Source organism: Canis lupus, chromosome 17, assembly GCF_003254725.2.
Source record: "Canis lupus dingo isolate Sandy chromosome 17, ASM325472v2, whole genome shotgun sequence".
Lineage (NCBI taxonomy): Eukaryota > Metazoa > Chordata > Mammalia > Carnivora > Canidae > Canis > Canis lupus.
This window is the reverse complement of record NC_064259.1, coordinates 15720195-15733166: the sequence shown is the minus strand read 5'-3', so window position 1 is coordinate 15733166 and position 12972 is coordinate 15720195. Positions and strand designations below refer to the sequence as shown.

General features: G+C 37.6%; 1 protein-coding gene across 6 annotated transcripts in view; it reads left to right on the top strand.

Moving 5' to 3' along the window:
• The window catches only part of LDAH (lipid droplet associated hydrolase), a 104830-nt gene that overhangs the window by 42288 nt on the left and 49570 nt on the right, over window positions 1-12972 (top strand). For all 6 annotated transcript variants that reach the window (XR_004806449.2, XM_025454551.3, XM_025454552.3 and 3 more), the window contains one exon: window positions 1658-1827. Coding sequence is in view for 5 of the 6 variants with exons in the window: in XM_025454551.3 (XP_025310336.1) it covers window positions 1658-1827 (170 nt within the window). In the remaining variant the exon portion in view is untranslated. The remainder of the gene's footprint in view (window positions 1-1657; window positions 1828-12972) is intronic.

The following is a 12972-nucleotide window of genomic DNA, read 5'->3' as shown; positions in this document are numbered from 1 at the left end:
TACCAAAGTCAGACTTCCAGATTTTCTCTCTTCCCCATTCTGTTTTATGCTGAACTTCCCTGATTCGAGGCTGACCTAGAAGGATTAGGGCAGAGCACATCTTACCTGAGAGATTAGTAATACTATGGAAAAAAGGAAACTAATAAGCCTCATTGACTCAGTAAAAAAGGTCTTCCATAACTGTATAGAAACATACAGTGGGACAAAGATAAGCAAGACATAAATTGTAACATAGGAAAAAATTAGGAGTAGTGTGGTGAGATAAACATGGGATATTGGGGAACCTGAAAAGAAGGCTACTTTACTTCTCACCCACTGAATCCTAAAATGGCTTCTCGGAGGAGATAGCACTTGTTTGGAGTTTGAAGGATGAAGAGGAGTTAGCCAGATTAACAAGGGTTGCTGAGCACTGAAGGGAATGGAAACGGCATGTACAGAGAAAACTGAAGAGCAGTCCTTCACAGTGAGTTCTGGGTACCCGTCAAATGAGCCACAGTGTGGCTCATTACAGTTCACATTAGTAACTTGTAGGAATCGAAGGCAAGAAATTTAATATGCTAGTGATTCAAATTTTAATAAACAATTTACCACCTTGTGATATTTTGAAATATTACAGGTGCATAGGGAAGACCTATTGAAATTTCCCATATTTATAGAATACCAGAGCTTAGCAGCATCCTCAGAGACTGTCCAGTGAGTTCATTTTTTTTTCACTCCACATTAAGATTTACTGTGTGCTAGCCACAGAGGAAAGGGTGAATCTTGCCTCCTAGGAGCTCATAGCCCATGAGAGGAAATAAAAAGACAATTATACAAGTATGATAAAGTGCTCTAATAAGAGTGAAGAGGACTGGCTAAGCACAAAGGAAGGCTCATTCATTTTTCTTGGAGATTAGCTAGATAAAGTTTTAATTAGCTCTTGAAGATTCCAGAAGACAGTTCATTTGTGAAAGGAAGAAAGGATATTTCAGGTTAAGACTGCTGGTTAAAAGGAACAATTTGCAGCATTTCTTCTTAAGGCTTTCTGTCTAAATTCTTCAACAGATTATCTAAAATAATGAAGCAGTGTCATGGGTTTTTGTAGTTTTCTATTAATAATATAAACTAGCCTAACCAGCGGTTCTCAGTGTGTGGTCTTGGGACCAGCAATATCAACATCTCCTGGAAACTTAGAAACAGAAATTCTCAGTTCCCAGCCCAGACCTACTGAATCACAGAATTTGAAGGTAGAGTCCAGCAATTACTGCTTTCCTAAATCCTGCAGAGGGTTCTGATAGATGATCAAGTTTGAGAGGTAGTGGCCTAAGCTAACTGTAGTTCATGGACTAGTTGAAAGTTCCTGAGCTCTGAGGACAGACCTGGGTTTGAATCTTACCTTTTTCACTTCATAGATGTGTGATTTTCAGTGTATATCACCTAATGTCTGTAAGCTTTGGGGTTTTCATCTATAAAAAGAAAATAAATACTACCTTTCCAGGGCTGTTGTGAAGACTTGTTGATATAATTTGAGTAAAGTGTATAACACTGTAACTAGCACATTGTAGGCTTTAAATAAGTCATAACTAGTACTGTTGTTGGCTATTTTTTTAGGTATTTTTCCCAGTGAGTTTATTATTTTCCTCATTAAGTGAAAATATACACATATTTTTGCTTTTAGATACAAACGCTCAAGAAATTAATGACATCTATGGACTACAAGGTCAAGTGGAACACAAGCTAGCTTTCCTGAGAACTCATGTGCCAAAGGAAATAAAACTTGTGGTCATTGGCCATTCAATAGGCTGCCATTTTTCTCTTGAGATTTTGAAGCTTGCCCCTGAACTCCCAGTAAGTATGCCTCAGGAAGTGACTGTAAGTGCTAGATTATGCACTTGCGCAAATTCACCTCAGCTTTCCTTCCCTCTTTTATCTCTTGTTTAATGATAAACAGAACAGAGAGGGGGATATTTGGTGGCTGCCTTTCTTTATCTTTATCTATATTACTGTGGGCCTATGTGCATGTATGTTCATGCTGTTTCCATGTGTTTCAAAAAATAATAAGGAGATAGAAATTTACCAGATGAATGCTATTTAATCTAGGGTTATATGAAATTCTGAAGTTGCTTATAACTTCTCATTTATAAAGGCATATTTAAGAGTAGTTCGTCAGCTAAGACCTAGAGAAGAATCTGATTGTGACAGTATTTTGCAAATGTTCACGCCTCCTTTCAAAAGGAAGATAATTTATTATCATTGTCGTCATCATGATCATCAGTAAGCAAACAGCTGTCCTTATGGAATACCAGATCTTTATTTAATTATAAGCCTGGATACTTCTCCATTCTATAGATTGGCAGCCTTTTTGAAGCATTCATTCATTCATAAATGACTGGGTGCCACTGGGTGTCAAATATTAAGTAGAATACTGGAGACACAAAGGCCTATTTAAAGTGCCTGAGAAAGCTAGTGAGCTAGAAGGGACTTCAAAACAAGAGAGCAACTCATACTCTCACTTACATGTACAATTGAAAGAATCTACTGAATGGATGCAATACACAACATAAATTATTTCTTTATTCAACAAACATATATTAAACACTGGCCATGTGTGAGGCCCTGAGCTGTGTTTTGAGGACATCCAGGTGACTAAGACAGTCTTTGAGATAAGAGCGTCCAAAGTCTAATGGAAGAGACACACTAACCCATAGGTCTGATAACTACTGAGTGTAGGAGTATGAGGGAATGCTATTTAACCTTGTAGTCTGAATGTAAGATAGAAGTGATTCCTTCCTAGAATCTCTGTGTCCTCGGATTTTGACTCTTCTTATTCCATATGATAAAAATCTCAAGGAGTTTCAAAGCTCACTGGAAATTTTCTTCTGTTTGTACCAGCTTGACACACTTACGTCTCACTCATAATTGCCCTTAGGAAATGTACAACTATAGCGTCCCTGGTTATAGTTTTTAATGCCAAATGGATGGGCATTAAGGAGGGCACATGACATAATGAGCACTGGGTGCTATATGCAACTGACGAATTATTGAAAACTACATCTGAAACTAATGATGTACTATATGTTGACAAATTGAATTTAAGTTAAAAAAAACAAATGAAGGTTGTTAATTTTTGCTTATTGGGTGTAAGAAAGTGTATTTTCTATTTCTAAGTGCAATTTCGATAAATTCAGGATTGCTTTCCATTCACTGTGTTATTGTTTCTACTCTTTTTTCCACAGAAAAGTATTTTAATTGGAAAGGAGACTTTATTTTTGTTTTTAGCATCTTGCATGGCTTTTGATCTCTTTTGTGCCTTCCAAATCTCTTCTAGTACTGTGTGATGAAGTTACCTTCTTTACAGTGCCCAGCCCTGCCACTCAGTGGTTCTGTTTATAAGTTGCTGAAAGCCCTGGCTCTAGAGCTAAGACACCTAGGTTCAAATACTTGCTGTCATAGTTTGTGTGACCTGGGACAAGTTATTGAGTATCTCAATACCTCTGTTTCCTCATCTGTGAAATGGGGATAATGATATGTTCCCCAAAGAGAGAATTAAGTATGGTGCCTCAACCTTAGAAGTCCCCTAATAGGTACTAGCTGTAATTGTGACATTGGAATCATTGGCTCAGTCACTAGGTTAAGTACTGTATTAGTTATCTACAGCTGTGTAACAAATTACCCCAAAATCAAATAGAGTAAAACCATGCACATTTATTCTCTTAGAGTTTTGTGGGTCTGGGATCTAGCCACAACTTAGCTGGGTCCTCTGCTTTGGGGTCTCTCATAAGACTACATGCAATCGAGGTATCTTCCAGGGCTGCAGTCTCATCTGAAATTTTGAATTGAGAAGGATGTGCTGCTAAGCTCACTTACGTGGTCATTGGCAGGACTCCATTCCTTGAGGGTCGTTGGACTGAGAGCCTTGGTCCATCACTGGCACTTCGGTGAGGGCATCCTCAGTTCCTTAACATGTGGGTCGTCTTTCTAACTTGCCTCATTAGAGGAAGTATGGTAGAAGAGCCAGAGAAAGTCTGCTGGCAGATGGAAGTCACAAACTATAGCCTAATTACAGAAATCATGTCCCATTACTCTTATGGTATTCCATCTGTTAGAAGTAAGGCCCTAGGTCCAGCCCCCACAAGAGGAGCAGATTACACTGCAGCATGAACATTAGAAAGTAAGGATCATGTCAGAAGCTGCCTACCCCACCACCGCTACAGTGAGTATTTCACTTGTGTCATGTACAGTCAAGCATATAGATACGTAGATAACATATAAGTTAAAATACTGAGTTTATTTCCCAGTATAGCAAGTGAGCTGGTCTTGCCAAAGAAAATGCAGCAAACTGATATGAAATACAATTTGGGGTTATTAGTTATCTCGGGTGTTTTAAAAACCTTAAAAAAAAGGAATTTTTTTTTTTGAAGAAAAGAGTACTTGTATGTTTGAAATAATAATAGCATTACTATTTGTGATGGTTAATTTTATATGTCAATTGGACCCAGCTAAGGGACGGCCAAAGAGCTGGTAAAACATTTCTCAGTGTGTCTTTGAGGATGCTTCCAGAAGAGATTAGCTTTTGAATCAGTACACCAAGCAAAGATTTGCTCTCACCATTGTCAGCAGGTATCTTCCAATCCATTGAGGTCCCAAATAAAACAAAACTCAGGAAATGGGGGTTCTTTCTCTCTCTCTTCTTGAGCAGAGATGTCCATCTTTTCCTGCCCTTTGACATTGGATCTCCGGGTTTGCTGGCCTTCGACCCAGGATTTACAAGATTAGCTCCTCTGGCTCTCAGGCCTTCAAACTCAGACTGAATCATACCACTGTCTTTCTTGCTTCCCATCTTGCAAATGTCATATTGTGGGACTTTTTGGCCTCCATAATCATGGGAGCCAATTCCTATAATAAATCTCCTTTCATATGCATGCATACATATAAATCCTGTTGGTTCTTTTTCTCTGCGAACCCTGACAAATACACTATTCTGTAAACATAAAGAAGAAAATACTCATTTCTGAGTCCTCACAGTCTATTAACTTAATCACTGATCTGTCTTTTTGGCTTTTGGTTGCTTCACATCGATTCTGCGTGTAGTGTATAGTTTCTCTTCTACATTCAGGAGAACAGTTGTTCAGCACATTTGTTTTGAATCCATCTCTCCTTTTTGGCGTGCGCTCACATGTCTGTTGGGAAAGAAGTACAATGCTTCTCAAGGTGAATGCAGCTTCTTATAGCTCCTTTAGCTCTAGAGCTTTCTAATTATTGTTCTCCTTCCAGGTGTTCTTGCCCTTGCAGGAACGGTGGTGAAAAGGGGAAAGGGAAATGAAACATGAGCGTAACGTAGTCTGTTTGTGGAGGCATAACTCATACTGTGATTATAGAGTTTTCAGAGAGACATGTGAAACCGTGTCTTCTTAAAAAGGGTGTTTTCTAGAAAATAACGCATGCAATAAATTGTCCATAAAGGTCACCCAGGGAGAAGGGTGAACATCTGTATGATTTTTTTTTATATTATTCAAAAGCTTCGTCTGTTTTCAATTAACTGCATTGTTGAAGCCCTCCCCACCCTACCCCCCCCCGCCCCCGCCTCTTTAAACACCTGGCCCAGTTAATATCGGTGGTGTGATCCCTGCTGAAGTGTTGAAATTTCAGTGTCTCTGCGCTACCCTAAGACGGCACGGTGCCTGCATGCCTGAAGTTAGCATGACACGCTCCATTTAAGATGCATTTGACAATCAAATAAGTTTGTATAAGCCAGAGTGTTGCAATCCCTAATCATTTTGCCAAAAATAAGTTAGCTGTTATGTTTTATAACATATGAAGTGTGATAATAAGAAACTTGTGTTTCCATCTTTTCTGTTATTTTTACTGGAATATTTGACTCCCATAAGATTTTGAAGACATATGTGTAGTTTAGTAGCTGGTTTATTTGGTTTTATTTTGGTTCAGTTCTTTACAATATTTTTATAACTAATTATAGGAAACTTTGGTCTTAAAATTGTTTTAAAATACTTATTGCACACTTTAGACATATTATCTGACCTTTATTTTAATATACTAAAGAAATGGCTCTTTTAAAAATCTGATATTGAAATTTTTTTTGTTTCTTTAAGCAAATTTGGTACATAGAATTAGAGAAATCATTCTATATTTTAACAAGTAATGCCCAAAATAAAGAATTTAAAAAGAAGCCTGAGAAAATATATAATTGGAAGACTGTTAAATAGTAGCTGTCATGACTTGTAATAACAAACATAGTTTTAGACTCATAGGCTCTTAGAGCTGAGATGGACTTTAGAAACAGTCTCATCCTATCTTCCATTTCATGGATGGGAGCTGAGAGCAAAGTCCCTTGCCAGGATGCAGCCTCAGCTCTGTCTTAATCCAGGGGTAGGATACAGTTATATTAGCTGTGGGTATAACAAGAGTCTAAGAAGATATTTGATGACTCTTTCAAACTTTGGATGACAGCAGAGCCTACAGATAGCACTGTATACTCCTGGATACAACGAGCTTCATGCGGTCCATGATGTTGCAGCTCAAGAAGCTGGAGACCCCCATGAATGCTGCTTTAGCAATTTGGGGCTGGAGGTCAAGTAACTGGAACAAAAAAGTAGTAGTTTCATCCATCCTATTTAGAATCTTCTTTTCAGCATTAGTCCTCTGTATGTTAAAAATGTGCCATCTGATTTTGCCAATAGATTGCGTCAAATTCAAGGTTGGAAGTTGAAAGACCTTGATTCTCAAGTGGATTCTGCACTGAGTTGTGAGGTGAACCTCAAGTAATTTTACTTTTATTTTCCTCTAAGTATTTATATAGCATTTTATGAAAACACTTCATTCCCTTCCAGGGATAACAGATCCTTCAAAAACTTAATTTTTTATATCATTTGGCCTTTCTTGGGGAAAATGCACAATAACATAGAGCTTCCTTTGTCTGTCTGGTTGGCAAAACTATCTTCTCTCTAAATGAAATTTCCAGATTACTTAAACTCTCTTTTTTAAGCACCAGACTCTTTTATCCAGTTGAATAAAAATTTGTCTAAAATATATTATTTACTTATCTATCTTCTTCAACAGTGCATATTGATTATGGAGGAATTAGTGATTCAAGGACGTCGTTTTGATAATGATATTATACTACAGTGAAATACGATTAAAGAGATTTTGCCTATGTCCTGAAACTTCTTAAATGATAGTGCTTAAAAAAAATTGCCTGTTTATTTTAGTTTCTCTGTCTTCTTCCTCAGTGTTAGGTTCTACTTCTCTTCCCTACTTACAATTGGTTACTGTAATTTGAGACTAGTAGAGACAACAAATAATCATGTTAGAATTTTGTCTTGAGTAAGAATGAACAGGTCTTAAAATGCATATGCAAGAGTAAAATTGATGAAATTAAATATGTGGATTTTGTTATTGCTCAGAGCTTTTTCTTTGTTTATTTCTTCTGGGTCCCCAGTAGTGTTTAGATACTCAAAATTTGAGAGGCTTAAAAGACATAGCTGAGAACTTTGGACACTTTTTACTGAAAGAGTTAAAATAGCATGTTAGATCATGCGTGTTGATTTAGGAGTACATCTTGTCTACAGTAGGGAAAAAAATAAAGTCAAATATTCTGCAAACAATGAAATTATTTAGACTGTAGTGCCCCAACACTATTCGGATGAACCTTCATGTCTGAAGTGAAAGCTAGATATCTTTGTGATAAACATTCATACAACATCACTGCATTGTGTTCAACAGTCAAGATAAACTGGAGGGAGGGGAAAGAATAAGAGCTCATTCATATATCAAAGTAACTGTTGTCAGAGTCCTGTCCCTAGATTAACTGAGGAAAGTAACATAAGGCTCTGAATATTTTGAAGAAAGAGATGGCTCCTAACTGGGAAGATCAGAAAAAGATGAAGAGCTGGTATTCGAGCAGAGGAAGACTGAGTCAGTACTTAGAAATGTTTAGATGTAGTGGGTTTGATGTTTTGGTGGTAAGGAGTTGTTATATATTCTAAGTAGTGGGAACAGTATAAAAAAAATAGTTTTTATCATTGGACACATGAAGAGAGCAGTGAGTGGTCTTATTTGGATGCAGCCTAGTATGCATGTAGCGAGCAGTGGGATGGAGAGCCTAGGGTAATAGAAGTGGGGACTAGGAGGTTAGGACTCTATTTCCTGGACAGTAAGGAGCCACTGAGGGATCTGTGATAATAATAGTCCTGAATCAGATATATTAATCTCTCAGCGAAAAGGAGAGTGAATTGGGGAGAGAGTATAGAATAAGAAGAAGAATAAGAAGCTAAAAACCCAGTGATAGGCAAGTTATTACTAGTTCTGATGAGAAATACTAAAGACTATATTTGGAATTTGCCAAGGGAAATTGTTAAGAGAGAAAAAAACTGGTCATATATGTATATTAGGAGAATGACTTTATCTGATAGGAAGATGAAGAAGAAGCAAAAGGTATAGTAAGTTTCTAAACTAATGACTACATTAGTCCATTAGTGGATTCTGAAGTCACCTCAGTGGGTTGCAAGCAGTGGCTCAATCAAGATAGGGTAGACTGTGCTACACTACAGTAAGTAGCTTTTAACAACAAAGATTTATTTACTGCTCATAATACAAATCTTTTGAGGGTTGGCTGCCCCATGCAGCATGTTCTCATCATGCACTCCTACTCCAGAATCCAGATTGATGGAGTAGCTTCTATCTGGCATATTCCAGTCTCATGGCAAAAGATAAAAAGGAAATAATAAACCACTGCATTTTAAAACCTCTGCCTGGAGGTGACATTTGTCAGTCTTCACACAGCATTGCACAGAACAAGTTCTATGACCAAGTCTGCCATCAAGGAGGCTGCAAAGTGTAATCCTCCTCAGAGCAGCGAAGTATATGTTTGTGAACAATAAAATAGCATTTCTAAAAATATAATAGAGTAAAATAGAATAGAAAATATTAGAGTTGATTGGATTGTAAACTTGTTTCACTTTTTATGGGGTTTGTTGATATCCTAGATTACAATGTAGAGTATATATCTTACTTTAGATCAGGGTTAAAAAGAAAAAAAAATGAAAGCCATTACCCTAGATTAGAGTGTACCACATGCTAAGAGAAAGGAGAAGATCAAGAAAGAGGTAAATGTGTGGTGATTAAAGATGGCCACAGGTTCTTTACCACTCTTCTCTCATGGAATAGTCTCTTTCCCTTCTCTTTTGAATCTGGGTTGGGCATGTGACTTTCACCAGTGGGATACAGTGGTAGTGATGTTAATTTCAAGCCTTTGGGAACTGGGAGCTTCTACTTCTTCCATCTTAGAAGCCAGCTGCCATATGCAAAGTCCAACTACCCAAGACTACCATGCTGTGAAAGAGCCCAAACTGGCCACATAGGATCATGAGGCACCAGACATGAGTGAAACCTTCTTGAATCTTTCAGCCTGTTACATCTGCTACTGAATGCAACCCAGGGAATGACCCCAGCCAGTGACACATGGAGCAGAAGTCCAGCTGAGTCCTGTTTGAATTCCTGACCTCACAGATTTTAAGAAAAAATAACCATTGCGGTCTTAAACCATAAGCTAGGGAATGGTACATTATGTAGCCATAGATAAGTGAAACAGAGTAACAGAGGTGAATTCAAAGAGAACTTAAAGCTTCTGGTATTGGTAATCAGAAGGTCAGTAGTGACCCGGAAGAGCACATTTGTAATGAAATAGTGGGAGAAGGGGGTCGCAGGCAGTTAGGTGGTAAATGAATAATGTTCCAGGAACTGGGGGCAGCAGGGGGATGGGAGTATGAAAGGAAATAGATGGTTCTGGAGACACAGTGCACAGAATTGACACACTTGTGTCCCTGTGAGCCAGGAGTGACCCCTGCTACATGAAAACCACAGGGGTCAGTCAGTCAACAGCTAGCTACTCTGCTTGGTGAAAGACTCTTTCAGAAAACAATAAATTCCCCCTACTCTGAGGAAGGCTCTTATTGACTATGATGAGATGCGACTTTGCGAATCACTTATGCATTTACTTAAATACATATGTTTATCTGTTTGTGTGTGTGCACACACATTATCTTTTCTAATTACCCAGGAGACTACCTTGCTGAAAGCCGAACACATGGAAAGTTTCAACTTTGTGACTTCAGCCATGTTTTAGTCATCTGCATATTTTTTTAAAATCCTAAAATTGCTTTCAAAGTGGAAAAATTGTGTGGGCTTTTTTCATCTTTTCATAACTCAAAAACTATTTAATATATTTTTCTCAAACTTTGCAAAAAAAAAATCACCTTTGGGCTGAAACCAAGCATGGAAAATTTCACCACAAAGGGCTAATTTTTTGGAGAGCTGCAAGAAAGTGAAAACAGGGGTTTATAATAAAACATTCTTCATGCATGTTAATCCTTAGTACTTTATCTAATGCATTTCATCTGAGTATTTCTGAGCACTTTTCAGATTTAAATATTGAACCATTTTAGTATTGGTATGTCCAGGATACAGTCAGACATGGAAAATTTCCCCCATCTTCTCACAGGTCCACGTGAATTGAGAGTTAGCAAGATATGTTTAGAGGGACAAGTTGGGCAAGTGAAGTGAAGTGGCCATGAGGCAGAGAAACCTTACATACTGCCCGCACACATGTTAGCACCACGTCTTCTTGGCTTGGGAATAGTTGTGTGTAGAATAGTAGATGACATTAGGCACTCATTCAGATAGTGAAGCCAGCATTTCTCAGTGAAGCATCAGCATTACTTTTGGTCTTGTTAGAAACATGAATGATCTATAATTCTCCTTTTTGGTGGGGTCTTTGACTGGATGATGGGCACTGAGGGGGGCACTTGACGGGATAAGCACTGGGTGTTATACTATATGTTGGCAAATCGAACTTCAATAAAAAAATTTATATAGGAAAAAGGAAAAAAAAAAACGTAAATGATTGGGCCCCACTCACACCTACTGAATCTGAAACTTTGAGGCTGGGACCCAGCTATTCATGGTCTTACAAGTAACGCAGGTGATTCTGACACATGCTCCAGGTCGGGAGCCGCCAACCTAGGCTTTCCAAAATCTGGAAACATGGTGTATGGAGATGCTGTGGACAATTAAATCTGTCCTTGGTCTTTCAGGAACCTGTCAGCTCTGTCTTCTCATGTCATGCCCTGGAAGCAGGAGGAATGCTAATCAGCTTCTCTGAAGGAAAGTTCTTTTTGTCTCTATTTCATATATCCTAGCTCTCTTTGCCTATGATCTGATCCACAAGCACCGTGACCCTCTTGAGTAAAGGTGCTGATACCAGATTACTCAGGGAAACAATGCTACCAAGAAGTATTTTCTCATTTCCTTGAGTTATCAGGGTCACACCTGGAGTGGGCCCATGCATGTCACTTTCATTTCTTTGCAGTCTTAAATTCCAGCTTTCAATGGAAGCTGACTGAGCCCTGCTCTCCTGTGTGCAAGTTCTCAAACTTTTGTTTTGCACTGGCCCTCTGCATTCCAGCAAACCCTAGTGTCTATGTCACTGTGTCTCTAAGCACAGAAGTAGCTGTATTTGTGGAATTATATCAAATTCTGAATATATTTTCCTGGTGACGGAAGTCATCAGTTTATTGTATGTGGGCCTTTAGCTAATCACCCAGTGCCCCAGCTTGTTGTTAGAATGGGAAATTCAGACATAGCCTGGGAGAGGTGTTTAAGCAGTTTAAAGCTATATTCAGTTACAACCCATCTCAGTGAAGCATGAATACAGCTACCTAAGCTTATATAGCTGGAAAGGAAAAAGAGGCTCATTTTTAAATTGCTCATTTAAAATTTTTATCATGAAAAACTTCAAACAAAAATAAAAATAATTAATTTTTAATTATTATTAGTAATGAATCACCAGAACCCATTATCCAGATTAGTATAGCTACTAATATTTTGTTATCTTTATTTTTTTCTAAAATACTTTCAGTTGAATTGTAGCCCTCATGGTATTTGACCCATAAATAATTTATTATGCATCATTAATAAAGGACCTTTTCTTTTACAACTACTATGTCATTATCACACCTAACAAAATTAATGATAATTCTTTGATATCATCTAATATAACCCATATTCAGATTTCCTTTGTCCCCAAAATGTGTCTTTACAGTGGGTTTGCAAGATCTTTCTTAAGTTTAAAAGTTTCCTTTCCAATTATAAAAGTTCATATATTTTTAAGTTTTAAGAAGGTAGGGAAAAAAGTAAAAAAATATGTGACTCTGAAGGTTGGTATAGTGTTCAGAGAGATTTAACATATGAAATGTACCATAAATTTCTTTCATAAGTCAACAAGTAGCTTTTTACAACTGAATGTGAAATTGCTTAAAGAAAAGTATGGCTAGATCATAATGTTATACAGGTCTTTTTAAACTGAGCTAATTTGTCCCTTGGGTTTCCATGCTTAGACCATAGGATAATCCAGCACACCCTCTCAATTTTGTTTTTATTTAATAAGAAAACACTGAAACTTTGAACTATTTTTTGCATTGTTGTTTATTAGGATGTAAATTTTTACATAAGATACTTAGCTCTCTTGAAGATACTCAGAGTGATTGAAAATTAAACTATGAACTATTTTTGCTATGACAATTATTATATCACTGTAGCAATCACTTGTAGGGTCTTAATCCTCGCAGAAACTCTTTGACAGGCTCCTTTTCCCATTTTCTACATGAGGAAACCAAGACCTAGGGATAAAAGTAGATAGCTGGTAAGTGCCTGTGCTAGGATTTGAACCCATGTGTGTTTGACTCCAAAATTCATGCTCCCACCACCCACTAAGCTAAAAGATTAGCTTCTTATTATAGAGAATTTGTAGAAATCCATAAAAAGAACAGCAGTTCTCCAGTAAAGAAAGGCACAGAGGACATGAGCAGTTAATTCACTGAAGAAGAGCTAGCTTAATAAAATCTATCCAAAAATATGTACCTGGCACAATGCATGATACAGTCCTTAATAAATTAATATATGGTAGTACTTGATAATGTC